This window comes from Erythrolamprus reginae, chromosome 2 (genome assembly GCF_031021105.1).
Source record: "Erythrolamprus reginae isolate rEryReg1 chromosome 2, rEryReg1.hap1, whole genome shotgun sequence".
NCBI classification, from domain to species: domain Eukaryota; kingdom Metazoa; phylum Chordata; class Lepidosauria; order Squamata; family Dipsadidae; genus Erythrolamprus; species Erythrolamprus reginae.
This window is the reverse complement of record NC_091951.1, coordinates 249223720-249238213: the sequence shown is the minus strand read 5'-3', so window position 1 is coordinate 249238213 and position 14494 is coordinate 249223720. Positions and strand designations below refer to the sequence as shown.

The 14494-nt window shown below is 41.1% G+C and overlaps 1 protein-coding gene across 2 annotated transcripts in view; it reads right to left on the bottom strand.

Moving 5' to 3' along the window:
• Positions 1-14494, bottom strand: part of ECPAS (Ecm29 proteasome adaptor and scaffold) — a 100540-nt gene that overhangs the window by 65743 nt on the left and 20303 nt on the right. For both annotated transcript variants that reach the window (XM_070742437.1, XM_070742436.1), the window contains exons 10-15: positions 9593-9678; positions 7743-7821; positions 5822-5871; positions 3816-3882; positions 3589-3711; positions 1017-1120 (exon numbers count right to left, since the gene is read on the bottom strand). In XM_070742437.1, coding sequence (XP_070598538.1) covers positions 1017-1120; positions 3589-3711; positions 3816-3882; positions 5822-5871; positions 7743-7821; positions 9593-9678 — 509 coding nt within the window. The remainder of the gene's footprint in view (positions 1-1016; positions 1121-3588; positions 3712-3815; positions 3883-5821; positions 5872-7742; positions 7822-9592; positions 9679-14494) is intronic.

The following is a 14494-nucleotide window of genomic DNA, read 5'->3' as shown; positions in this document are numbered from 1 at the left end:
CGGAGAAGGCCCACTCTGTGGGACCTAATCGGTCGCTGGGATTCGTGCGGCAGCAAATATTGCATCTTTGAAAGACTTGATGTCTAGAGTATGTCCATTAAAAGACAGCCAGTTCAGTATACAGGTAGTCCCTGACTTACGACATTGATCCGTTCCTACGAGGCGTCGTAAGCCGAATTTCCGTGTAAGTCAGAATACTGTTTTCCGATTTACACGAACGGAGGTGTCGGCATCTTCAAGGGACCAACAGCCGGTCCTTCTTGGCGCTGCGTTGCTGCAGCCTCCGAGGCCGCCCACCGCGGAGATCCACTCGCCCGAACGGAGGTGGCAATGCAGCGCCGAAAAGAACCGGCTGTTGGTCCCTTGAACCTGCCGGCGCCGGGCAAAGGGATCTCTGCGGTGGATGGCGGTGGTGGCTCCGAGGCCGCCCACTGCAGAGATCCCCTTGCCCAAACGGAGGTGGCGGCGGCGGCGGCAGCTTCAAGGGACGAACAGCCGGTCCTTCTCGGCGCTGCATTGCCGCCTCCGTTTGGCCGAGGGGATCTCTGCGGTGGATGGCGGCGGTGGCTCCAAGGCCACCCACCGCGGAGATCCCCTCACCCAAACGGAGGTAGTGGCGCGGCGGCAGCGGTGGCTTCGAAGCTGTCCCCGGGGCGTTGTAACGATGAAACATCGTACGTCGGGGACGACGTAACCCGGGGACTACCTGTAATGGTTAGGGTGCTGGCCTAGAAACCAGAGTTCCAGTTCTGCCTTTAGGCAAGAAAGGTGGCTGAATAACTTTGGGGCAGTCACTCTCTCTTTCATTCCAATTCACTTCACAGGGTTGCTATTGTGGGGGAAATAAAAGGAGGAGGAAGGATTATGTACATAAACTGCCTTGAGGTGAAATAATAAAGGCAGGATAAAATGGATATCAATTAAGAGTCAAAATAAGAATTACTGATCCCTATTTAAAATACTACTATATAACGTTAGCATTTTATACCCAGTTTATAATGTAATATTAAACATACGGATCTCCTGCAGCTATAAGTAGTAAGTATCTTGAAGGAATGTGATCGGAAGGAAACACTGTGCTGGCAAATTTTACAGCTACTTGGCGGACTTGGACTTGAGGCTAAAAAAAAGTCAGAAAGACAAAGAAATGATCTGAAACAAACTCTTTACCAAATCATGCATTTACATACAATATTCAAAATACTGCATGCACCAAAAGTAAAAAGGCAGTTACAAAAAGTTCTCATTTACAGCATGCTTTATTTCATTGTTATGATTATTTTTCCTGAACCTCCTTTAATGATTTAGGCATGAATTATACATATTGTAATTAAACAAAATAATATGAAATTATTACAATTATTTATTGTAAATAAATAATCTCTGCTCAGGCAGAGATTACCTGGTAGAGAACAGATCATTTAAGATTCTTTCTCAGGAATCAAAATTTCTTAATATTTGAAATAGCACAAATAATTATTTTACTGCTCCCTTGGTGCAAGCACAATCAAGGTCAGTAATTATAGGTATGATGCAATGAAATGAAATGTGAAACACAGTATAGCATCTTACGTCTGCCATAAAATGTTCAGGTTTCCAGGATATGATTGAAGGGTTTAAAAAAATGTGCTTTATATATGGTTCTAAAAGTAATCTTTAATAAAATATTGCATAGATTAAATATTGCCTGTATATGGTCAACTGACATTATTTGTGACTCCACATACTCAGTTTTGCACGTATTTTTCAAGATCAATTCATATGCAATTATTAAAGTGGAATGAAAGTTCCATAATAAAAAAGCATATTGTTCCTGTATACACTATGATAAACTAATTTTAAGCAACACGATTCCCTCTTAATGCACTATATTATAATCCCCAAAATTCTTAGTTGAAATTTTCATATTGCCTGGAAATTCTAAAAAAATATAAACCAACACAAAGGAGTGTGTGTGTATCTTTCTCTCTCTTTCTCTCTCTCTCTCTCTGTACTGTATGTGGGCATGTATGTACCGTATTTTTTGGAGTATAAGATGCACATTAGTTTTTGAGGAGGAAAATAGCGAAAAAATATTTTGTCTACCAGGTTTTCACCTGGCTAGTACTTGGTCTGGTCAGCTTCAGCACATTAGTTTGTTGGTTTTGATTTGGGATAATAAACAGTTTCTAAAACACTTTAGTTCTCCCTCTCTTCAGAGAGAGAAACAATGAGAAAGCAGACAAAGGGAAGATCCCTTAGGTTAGCAAAGCAGAGAAGATTGCTTCCCTCATTAGCACCTTATTAGGGATTTATTATTTATTTATTTATTTATCAGATTTGTATGCCGCCCCTCTCCGCAGACTCGGGGCGGCTCACAGCAATAATAATACAATGTAAACAAATCTAATATTTAAGTTAATTTAAAACCCCAATTTAAAAACCAATCATACATACTAGCATACCATGCATAAAATTTATAAGCCTAGGGGGAGAGAAAGTATCAATTCCCCCATGCCTGACGACAGAGGTGGGTTTTAAGGAGCTTGCGAAAGGCTAGGAGGGTGGGGGCAACTCTGATATCTGGGGGGAGTTGGTTCCAAAGGGTCGGGGCCGCCACAGAAAAGGCTCTTCCCCTGGGTCCCGCCAAATGACATTGTTTAGTTGACGGGACCGGGAGAAGGCCAACTCTGTGGGACCTAACTGGTCGCTGGGATTTGTGCAGCAGAAGGCGGTCCCAGAGATATTCTGGTCCGGTGCCATGAAGGGCTTTATAGGTCATAACCAACACTTTGAATTGTGACCGGAAACTGATCGGCAACCAATGCAGACTGCGGAGTGTTGGTGTGACATGGGCGTATTTAGGAAAGCCCATGATAGCTCTCGCAGCTGCATTCTGCACGATCTGAAGTTTCCGAACACTTTTCAAAGGTAGCCCCATGTAGAGAGCATTACAGTAGTCGAGCCTCGAGGTGATGAGGGCATGAGTGACTGTGAGCAGTGACTCCCGGTCCAAATAGGGCCGCAACTGGTGCACCAGGTGAACCTGGGCAAACGCCCCCCTCGCCACAGCTGAAAGATGTTTCTCTAATGTGAGCTGTGGATCGAGGAGGACGCCCAAGTTGCGGACCCTCTCTGAGGGGGTTAGTGATTCCCCCCCCAGGGTAATGGACGGACAGATGGAATTGTCCTTGGGAGGCAAAACCCACAGCCACTCCGTCTTATCAGGGTTGAGTTTGAGTCTGTTGACACCCATCCAGGCCCCAACAGCCTCCAGGCACCGGCACATCACTTCCACCGCTTCGCTGACTGGACAAGAGGTGGAGATGTAAAGCTGCATGAAAAAAAGATTACTAAAAGCTACATGCAGAGTATAAAACCCACCCAAATTTTCTTTTGGGGAGGGAAAGGTACATCTTATACTCTGAAAAATATGGTATGTAGATCATGAAGAAACAAGGAATGGAGACCAGGCACAAGAGAGAGGGAGAAAGAGATTTTTCTTCTCCTAATTGCATTCCATAAATTAATATAACCATTCTTATGTACAAGAGATTAAGGGGAAACTAATACCATGTTTTCTCATCCTTTCATATCTTGGTGACTTACCTTGATTAGGTTAGAGGCTACAAGTGCCTCCATGAGAGTACGAGGTGCTCCTTCTAAACTGGTGTATGCACCAACCATCATGGAGAGAGCTTCCTGAATAGCTAGTCTGGTATCAGGTTCTTCCTGAAATGATATGCAGGTGTTAATATCTAGTAAGTATCCCACAAATAGGGGGAAAAAACCCTTTTAGATAAACTCTTCGGTAAAATAAAAATAAAATCACCCACCTTAGAAAGAGCTTCAAAAAACTGTTGGACCAGTGCAAGATCCTTGGTAAACAGTTGAGGTATTCGACTGGAAAAAAAGTATTTTAAAAGGATTTTTATTTGAAACAAAGTAGGAATTTCAGTTAACCTACTAACTAGACATTTCACATATACTAGTTATTTTGTTTGAATGGAAATTTGTGAATTGCTCCAGAATTAACTTCTGTTTATTTGTTACATTTTGAGATTTTTACATCAACACAACGGAGAAAATTTTCTCAACGAGACGACCTCGATTGTATCAAGATCACTCCTTTTATTGTATTTCACTTTTCCTGACATGTGGTACAGAATAACCAATCCGCGAACGCCACATACATTAAGCCATCCCCCAACTACCATTCACTCATGCGCTGTATAAGGCAACCTCCTCGTGACTTCCCTATAGATAATTAATGGAAGCTCCATTCATTGCCTTTTCCTGGATTGTGTGTTTACTGATGATTAGCAAAGGAATGAGAGTAAGGCATATATTCCCTTATATGGAAGTTAGCTATACGTTATCTTCATGCTGTATATCAAGTAAATTATTTTCCACGTGGTCATGGATTCTGCAGCTTGCTTACTCAGCCTGGAATTTGCTGCCTTTCTATAGAGGAAGAATAAGGTTTATACAGCACCCATTAGGCTAAAACATCACCCTTCAGCAATATTCTATCCCAATTTTCAGTGCCTAAGAACCTATGATTACAACACCATCAATATTGGATTCTAAAATATTAAATACCACATGTTACTGAAATAAAAAGCAATTGTTTTCTGATTCACCAGCATTTCCTCTTTTGGCCAAACCATGTAGTACTGAGATTAGTTGTTTAAATGGATTTCAATTCTGTTTTGTGGTTTTTAATCTCATATTATATTGCACTTAAATTAAAAACTACTAGTAACCAGTGTTCCCTCTAATTTTTTTTTTTGGGGGGGCGGAAAAGTATAGTGTCTGAGCGGCAGTCCCTTCGGGACTGGGCGGCACAGAAATAATAAATAAATAAATAAATAAATAAACAAACAAACAAATAAAAAACCCGCCCTGTTTTGCCTCAGATAATTTCAAAATAAAATACTGTACTGTGTGTCTATAATAGTGAGCTCATAATAGGGCAACTCTATCAATATCAAAATGCCACTTAAACAGTTGAGCTAGTTTCAAACTAGATTTTGATTTTCTTTCTCTCTTCCTTACTCCCATTCTTTTTCTTTCTCTTTTCCTTCCTCTCTTTTTTCTATCTGTTTCTCTCTCTTCCTCTCTTCCTCTCTCTCTCCTTCCCTCTCACTCTTTCCCTCTCGGCTTCTGGGCAGGTTTGGAAAACTCTGAGTTGATGATGATTTTTAAGTGAGCGATTGCTCACTGCTCAGCTTAGAGGGAACTATGCTAGTAACTAAATAAATACTTAAGTAATACGTATATTACTTAAAATACTGTATCTAAACCTATTTTGGATATTTGTGGGGGTGTGGAGCAATGTGAGTGCCCGGCAGCGGCGGCACTTATAGGCCAGATCAGCGACTCCAAAACATCGGCTTGATTAAACTGGCCTGGCCCCATGTCAAAAGAGGACCCTAACCACAGTAGCCTATGCCTGCCTAACTGAAAACAGGCTCCACTGAGTTGACTGACTTTCTCCCAGGTAAGTGAGTAGAGCAGCCTTCCCCAGGCAATAGTGTGCTTGCAGTTTATAATAAATAAAATAATAAATATTAACATTAAAATTCCATTGGGGCCCAGATCAGAGAGTTGGGGGGGGCACGTGAAATGTTTACATTTATTTATTTATTTATTTATTGATTGATTGGATTTGTATGCCGCCCCTCTCCAGAGACTCGAATACATCTTCCTAAGAGGAGCGTAAGAAAATAATTGAGAAGCACTGCTTTGCACTAAGATAATGTGCTTGCTTGCTGACAAAGTAACAATTGTTTTAGAACAATTAATTGACATATCACCAGTCTAAATGTAATTTTGTTACCTGGAAAGTTTTCCAACAGCAGAATAGGCCACTGAAAGCAGTTTGGGATCCTTTAATTATTAAAAAACAACAACTGTGAGATAAGCAAAGAGCCATGAAAGGGATAACATACATTCATGTTTATCCTGACAATTATGTTTTTGTCATTTGATCTGTAGTCATCTTAAAATATGGTTTGCAGACACAAAACATTCTAAAAATTGAATAATCTTAAAACAGGCTTGTTTATTACTGTTAAATAAATGGAATTGTGTTCTGCATATATAAAAAAATAACTGCATCATGTAGCACTAAAACTACTTCTGTCAAAGAAGAGAGTGAGTGGGAAATGCAAAACTGCACATGAAGACAGACATTATGTCAATGCCTTAGAATAATTGGAAGTATAGATTTGAGCACAAGTGCAGATATAATCTGGAAAATCAGCAACAATTTCAATGTATCTAAAATAGATTTTACTTTATATTCAATGTTATAACAATGTAGATGTATGTCAACCTTTTGAAATACTGAATCTTAAATTGTTACATATAATGAGCATGCCAAAAAAAGTACAATATTGTTTCCTAGCTAGGATATACCAATTATCTTTTAACCTGCTTTTATTGCCTTTCTGAATGCTAATGTGTCTCCAGAATTTTTCAAAAACACAGCTTGGAGGTTTTACATCTATTAGCTCATAGAAACATAGAAACATAGAAGATTGAGGGCAGAAAAAGACCTCATGGTCCATCTAGTCTGCCCTTGTACTATTTCCTATATTTTATCTTAGGATGGATATATGTTTATTCCAGGCATGTTTAAATTCAGTTACTGTGGATTTACCAACCACGTCTGCTGGACTTCCAGCAGACGTGATTGGTAAATCCACAGTAACTGAATATTTTCAGTAAAATAATATTTTGTCCACGTTGCTTCTGATCTTTCCCCAAACTAACCTCAGATTGTGCCCCATTGTTCTTGTGTTCACTTTCCTATTAAAAAACACTTCCCTCCTGAACCTTATTTAACCCTTTAACATATTTAAATGTTTCGATCATGTCCCCCCTTTCCCTTCTGTCCTCCAGACTATACAGATTGACTATAAAGCTCATTAAACAATGCCTTCTAGACAGGAATTGCCAATACATAACTAGGAAAAAAAGTTATCCTTGCAATTGAATACTCTATGAATTCCACTCATATGCATTAAACATACGCTACAGCCATAAGGATTCTCAATAAACAAATAAGCTTTTAGCTGTTTGATGGACACCCCTTCCATCATTTCATCATCTAACTGTTTCTAACAAGAAATTAAAGTATTGAACAATGAAATAATTCAAGCCACAAAGAATCCTAAGCAGGAAGTATTAACACATCTTAGACAATCTCAAATTTACTAAGTGGAAAAAAACAGAATGACCTGCTCTAAGCCCTGGATAAAATTCAATGCTTTTTGATGGAAAGAAACAATGAGGGACTGGAAAATCACTAATCAATATAAGAGTGGAAGAAACTCATATACTGGCATGAAATGACTTTCTTCCATCTGCACAAAGGAACAAGCCAGGAAGCCATAGTTTTACCCGAACAAGAAGCTTTCATTATGACTACAGTTTATCAGTGTATTCTACTACAGTTTATCAGTGTATTCTCCCACATGCAGTGCATTCTCCCACATGCAACAACAAAAGAATGAAACAGAATTTCAACAGATATAAAGTTATACCAAGGGAATATCCTGGTTGATTATATCAGCATTCAATAATCCAAATATAGGAAATGCATTTTAAACCTCAATGGTTTTCTTATATCTAGCTATACTTGTACTACCATGGAGATTAGTTCTTTAGAAAAAAAAAACCAAGTGCAAATAATATTTAACTTTCTGAGTTCCACAAATAAGTAAGGTTCTTTACAAGGCTCTCTTTGAACTCACCTCTTTATATTCATTTATCAGTTTTGTCAGTCCATTCAAAAGCATTGGGCCTAATGGTTTTATCTTGCTGTCAGGGCAACTAAAATTCAATATATGAAAATAGTAATGAGTTAACAAGCAAAAAGCCATCATAAATAAAAGTTGTCCTTATGTAAGAAAATTCTTTTCAAAGGATGCTTATATATCAGGCGTGGGAAATTAATGTGACCAAAAGGCCATGTAAGAAATTTGTGACAGGCTGCCACCTCACACCACCCCATCCCTGACACTACCCCATTCCCCACTGTCACCACTCCGCCAGTGATGTCACCACGATGTTGCAGGCCAGAAGAACAAAGGGTCAGATGTGATCTGAAGCCATAAAAATGCCCAGGCTTACAGAAATTACCAAAGAAGAAATAGAACATACCCCAGAAGGTATGCTACTAGGAATTTGGAGGAGACACTATTCTAAACAAACCCTGCTTCTTATAACGCATATAAATACTACAACAAGAATAGCAATAACGCAAATGTGGAAAAATGAACAGACCCCAACAGAAAATTTAATAATAGATAAAATATATACATGTGTGGAAATGGACGAAATTACAAATTTAATTAAGGGAAATAAAATCAATGAATCAAAACGAACATGGTACAAATGGCATGAATGGATTCAAAAGAGAATATAGAAATGATATAATATGAAGCAACAGTACAACTGGAAGAAATAACAGATACTTTGTAAATGTCTTTATTTATCATTTAGAAAAAGTAATACATTAGGTACAGTGTTCTCTCTAATTTTTTGGGGGGGTGGGCGGAAAAGTATAGTGTCTGATCCGCAGTCCCTTTGGGACTGGGCGGCACAGAAATAATAAATAAATAAATAAATAAATAAATAAACAAACAAACAAACAAATAAAAAAACCACCCTGTTTTGCCTCAGAGAATTTCAAAATAAAATACTGTACTGTGTGTCTATAACAGTGAGCTCATAATAGGGCAACTCTATCAATATCAAAATGCCACTTAAATAGTTGAGCTAGTTTCAAACTAGATTTTGATTTTCTTTCTCTCTTCCTTACTCCCATTCTTTTTCTTTCTCTTTTCCTTCCTCTCTCTTTTCTATCTGTTTCTCTCTCTTCCTCTCTTCCTCTCTCTCTCCTTCCCTCTCGGCTTCTGGGCAGGTTTGGAAAACTCTGAGTTGATGATGATTTTTAAGTGAGCGATTGCTCACTGCTCAGCTTAGAGGGAACTATGATTAGGTAATAATTGTATAATGTATAATGTACACTATCTGAATGTAATATGTAAAAAAAATAATGAAATGCACAAAGGTAAGAAAGATGGTTTATGATCTGTAAAATGGAACAAACTGTGAGATAAATATTTGTGAAAATTTAATAAAGAAATTGTTTAAAAAAATGCCCAGGTCAATTTCATGTAGCAATGTTCTCCCTTGGACAGATAATGAGAACTTTTTTCAGAAAATTCACCATCTTTCAGTCTCTATCTAGGTGCCTTAACAACTACACCATGTAAAACCAGAATAAACTGCACGTTATAAGAATGTTATTAAAATAATAACAATGCATTTTCACTTAAATTTATGCTGTATTCTCATTAAATTACTTAACCTCCATTTCAATTGCACATATGATATTATAGGAGGGCTAGTTTGGTGCAATGATTAAGGCATCCGGCTAGAATGGGAGACAGTGAGTTCTAGTCCCACCATAGGTCCTAAACTAGCTGGGTGACTTTGAGCCAGTTACTTTCTTCTCAGCCACAGTAAGGAGGCAAGAGTAAACCACATCTTTAAAAAACCTGTCAAGAAAAAAAAGTCATGACTTAAAAATACTTACATTACACAAATATGATGCACAAATTGAAGAGACAGAGTTCTCAGTTTAGCATTGGCATTTGCACCAAAAAGCCCATCATAAACAACCTTAGAAAAATAAAACAAACGAAAAAAATTCAGAAGAAATATCATTTCAAACAATTTTTCAAGTCTTATAATGAGGATAATGTCAAAAACCGTCTGCATCTCAAATAAGTTTGATTAAATTAAATTGAATGTATTTTTTATTTTATTTTTAAAATTGTGTGTGTGTGTGTGTTTGTACACACATAGAAAATAGTTTGTCGACTTTAAAAATAACTGCCTGGATGGCCCGAGAGGCAAAAAGGAAGCAGGCAAAAAGGAAGCAGTATCTTTTTCTTTCATGTACGCTAAGAGCATATACACCAAGACAAATTCCTTGGCCAATAAAAATTCTATTCTATTCTATTCTATTCCTCCTATATTTGGGTATACCAGGGTGATTCAACAAAAAAAACATACATACATACATACATACATTCATACATACATACATACAATAAATGACATCCTGAAGATACAAGCAGTCCTTGCTTGCTTGCTTGCTTGCTTGCTTGCTTGCTTGCTTGCTTGCTTGCTTGCTTGCTTGCTTGCTTGCTTGCTTGCTTATTTATTTATTTGATTTGTCACCCCTCTCCAAGGACTCAGGGCGGCTCACAACATTTCAAAACAATAAACAATATACATATCTTAAAAATCCAATTAATACAGTGATCCCTCTATTATCGCGAGGGTTCCGTTTCAAGACCCCTCGCGATAATCGATTTTTCGGGATGTAGGGTTACGGAAGTAAAAACACCATCTGCGCATGCGCACCCTTTTTTTCTATGGCCCCTTTGCGTAGATGGTGGAGTTTGCGTTCCCCACCGCCCACGCAAAGGGGAAACCCGATTCGGCTCCTCGCTGCTGCTGCGCTACCGAGCAGATCAGTTGCTGGGCGGCCGAAGGAACCTTCCCTGGGTCTTCCCGGCCGCCCACGCAAAGGGGAAACCCCGGCTCCTCGCTGATGCCCGCCGCTCGCCCGCCCGCCAGCAAGAGGGGGAAGACCGAGGGAAGGTTCCTTCGGCCGCCCAGCAGCTGATCTGCTCGGCGCAGCAGCAGCGAGCAGACGAAGATCGGGGTTTCCCAGCCGCCCACGCAAAGGGGAAACCCCGGCTCCTCGCTGATGCCCCCGCTCGCCCGCCCGCCGCCCGCCAGCAAGAGGGGGAGAGATAGAGAAAGAGAGAGAAGGAAAGAAAGAGATGAGAGAGGGAGGAAGAGAGTGTGAGAGAGGAAGAAGCAAGAGAGAGAAAGAGAGAGAGAAAGAAAGATGAGAAAGGAAGGAAGAGAGTGACGTCATCGGGTGGAAAAATCACAATATAGCGTTTCGCAAAGATCGAGATCGCGAAACTCGAGGGATCACTGTATAACTAAAAAACTTTAAAAACTCTAATAACATTTAAAATCATTCATTCCCATTCACACAGCAAGACATACTACACTCGTCAGCTTAGCTATCACAATGGGACAGTCATAAGCACCACAGTTGCTTAGTGGAGAATCACATGGTCACAACAGGGTTATGATGGTAATATTTATTTGGTTGTTAAACAAATCGCTATTTGACTGCAATTGAGGACTTTAATTCTATGTTCTTCCTTAACTCTGCTCATCACAAGCCCATTGGGAAGCATGCTGGCTATAGGATAAATGAGGATTGGTAGCAAAGATGGAATGCTGGGGGTTTTGTTTTGCTTTTTGAATGTACTTTCAAACACTGCTGCATAAAACACTCAGTAAGCAAGGTAAGCAATCTGTGAATACTCACATCTCACGTAGGGGAATGAGTTACAAGCACACTGTTAAATACCGTATATACTCGAGTATAAGTCGGGTTTTTTTAGTCCAAAAATGGGCTGAAAAACCTGACCTCGACTTATACTTGGGTGACTGACGGGTCACCACAAGAGGGCGCAAGCGGCTTAGGGAAAGACAGCCGTCTTTCAGCTTGAAAGAAGCGGCAACTGCCTGGTTAAGAAGGGAGAATCCACCCCCTAGCCAAACGGCTTTTTTACTGTTTAGCGCAGCGTTTGAGCGCTAAACAGTAAAAAAGCCATTTGGCTAGGGGGTGGATTCTCCCTTCTTAACCAGGCAGTTGCCGCTTCTTTCTGTTTAGCGCGGCGTTCGAGTGGTTGGCTCTTGCGTGCAAGCAAAGGAACCTGCCAACCACTCGAACGCCGCGCTAAACAAGAAAAAAGCCGTTTGGCTGGTGGGGGGATTCTTGCTTCTTAAACCGGGAGCAGTTGCCCCCTCTCCCAAAGCGATGTCCCAAAGCGGTCTCCAGGAAGCGACCGAGGGAAAGGCAATCGTCTACCTTTCCTTCAGCCCGAAAGAGGAGGCAAATGCCCCGCCTTCCCCCAGCCGGTTAACTTGAAGCGCTCGGTTAACCGGCTGGGGGAAGGCAGGGCATTTGCCTCCTCTTTTGAGCTGAAGGAAAGGCAGACGACTGCCTTTCCCTCGGTTGCTTCCCGGAGACCGCTTTGGAACGTTGCTTTGCTTGCGCCTGCCTCTCCTACAGCGGAGAGAGGCGGCAAATGGCCAGCCCTTCCCCCACCCGCTTAGCTGAGCCCTTCGGGAAGGTGCCGCCTGTCTTCGCTGTAGGAAAGGCAGGCACATCCGAAGCGCGTGGGGAAGTGGCTGTGGGAGGCAACGACATTCCTAAGCCGGTGAGGTGTGGTGGGGGGGTGGCGAGAAGATAGAAGCAAGAATCCACACACACCCAGCTTTTTCCCCCTCTCCCCGCAAGAAAAGGAGCCAGCCAAACACTCCAATGCCGCGCTAGAGGGGGGAAAAGCCGATGAGGTGTGTGTGTGTGGGGGGGGTGGATTCTTGCTTCTGTCTTCTCAACACCCCCTCACCCCACCTCTCGGGAAGAGAGCAACAGGAAAGGACGCGGTTTTCTTCTGCCGGGTCGAGGACAAAGCGGGTGTTGAGGGCGACGGGCGAGCAACATTTCAGCGGGGAGAAAACCCCAAGCTGAGAGTGCCTTTTAAAATCACTCTCCTCTCAGCCTCGGCAAGCTGCCGAGAAGTGGGGTTTTTGGAGTGGGGAGGCAAAAACGCTCAGAATGTCACCAACGAGGCATTTCTCCAAGGGGCGGGGGTCCCTAAACTTTCCTTTAACCCCAGCGGACACAAAGATGGGAATGCGTGGTCCTCGCCAGCCAGCCATCTGCGGGGGCTGCCCCGCGCCAAGGCAGAATTAAATTCAACAACCAAAATATTATATTTTTTTAAAAACATACTTTTTTGACAGTTTGTTTGCCTTTTAAGACATCTCTCTGGCTGTGCCTAATGTCAACAATAAAAAGTTTTGCCAGGTGAATTTTTTTTTTGCCAGATTAGCTATGGATCTCACTGAAGAAATTTTAAAGAATACTCAAAATGATTCTTCATTTGCTTTGTAACCTTAAATAAAAAAACAATACAGTATTGACTCTGTAATTTACCCGGGGAGGGGACAGGAGGGGGGCACAGACAGACAGGAAAGGAAGACAGACAGACAGACAGACAGAGACCTATGACCACAATTGAGCTCAAAATTTGTTGTTAAGCAAAAGCATTGTTAAGTGAAAATCACCACATTTTACTCAATCCATGACATTTCCTAGCTCTAACAGTGATGTGCAAGCTAGGGAAGTACCGGTACATCTGAAGACATGTGTAATGTTCTAGTTATGGTTAACTGTGTGGCAGAAAGTGGACTCTGGGTTTGTTTTCCTATTACAGTAAGTGAGGTTGAATGTACCATATATAATTTTACAAGAGCTCTCTCTCTTTCTCTCTCTGTATATACACATACAGTTTATATAGTAGATAATGTACAGTATATTTTTGTGTGCCTGTGTGTAATATTTATTTACACATATGGGATACAAATCCAAATAATAAATAAATATTTTGGATGTTCAGTAATTGTAAATATAGAGGGAAATTGTATCTCTTTGAGGCAAGGAGAGGTCAAGTATCCTAACCCTAACCCAAACCAGCAGGAGCAGGGGATTGAGGTAAGTACCTAGGTACTTGCATTTTTTTTGCCTATACCTGCCTTGGGGGATATATACCTGTTTACCCTCTTTTAAACTTACAGAGCTAGTTTACTGACTTTCTTTGAAATAAATATTCTAAAATATTTAATCTACTGATGCCTCAATTGATGTAATTTTATTGGTTTCCATTTTTATAAGTTACCAGTAGCCGCTGCAATTTCCACCTCGACTTATACAGGGGTTTATAAATTTTCCCAGTTTTTGTGGCAAAAGTAGGCGCCTTGACTTATAGTCGGAGCGACTTATACTCGAGTATATACGGTACTAAATTCACTAAGAAATACAGTAATGGGGCAGATTTAAAAAACTCCTAGTACAGTAATACCTCATCTTACGCACTTAATTGGTTCCAGGACGAGGTTCGTAAGGTGAAAAGTTCGTAAGATGAAACAATGTTTCCCATAGGAATCAATGGAAAAGCCAATAATGCGTGCAAGCCGATATTAAGGCTTAAAAAAAAAAAGCTGCCCGCAGACGAAGCTGAGGCGAACGGAGTGGGGGGAGGAAAACCCATGGAGATCCAGAGAGGAGAATGGGGCAGGACAGGGTGGAGAAAAATGGGGGAAACCCATGGAGATCCAGAGGGGAGAATGGGGCAGGACAGGGTGGAGAAAAATGGGGGAAACCCATGGAGATCCAGAGGGGAGAATGGGGCAGGACAGAGTGGAGAAAAACGGAGGAAACCCATGGAGATCCAGAGGGGAGAATGGGGAAGGACAGAGTGGAGAAAAACGGAGGAAACCCATGGAGATCCAGAGGGGAGAATGGGGCAGGACAGGGTGGAGAAAAACGGGG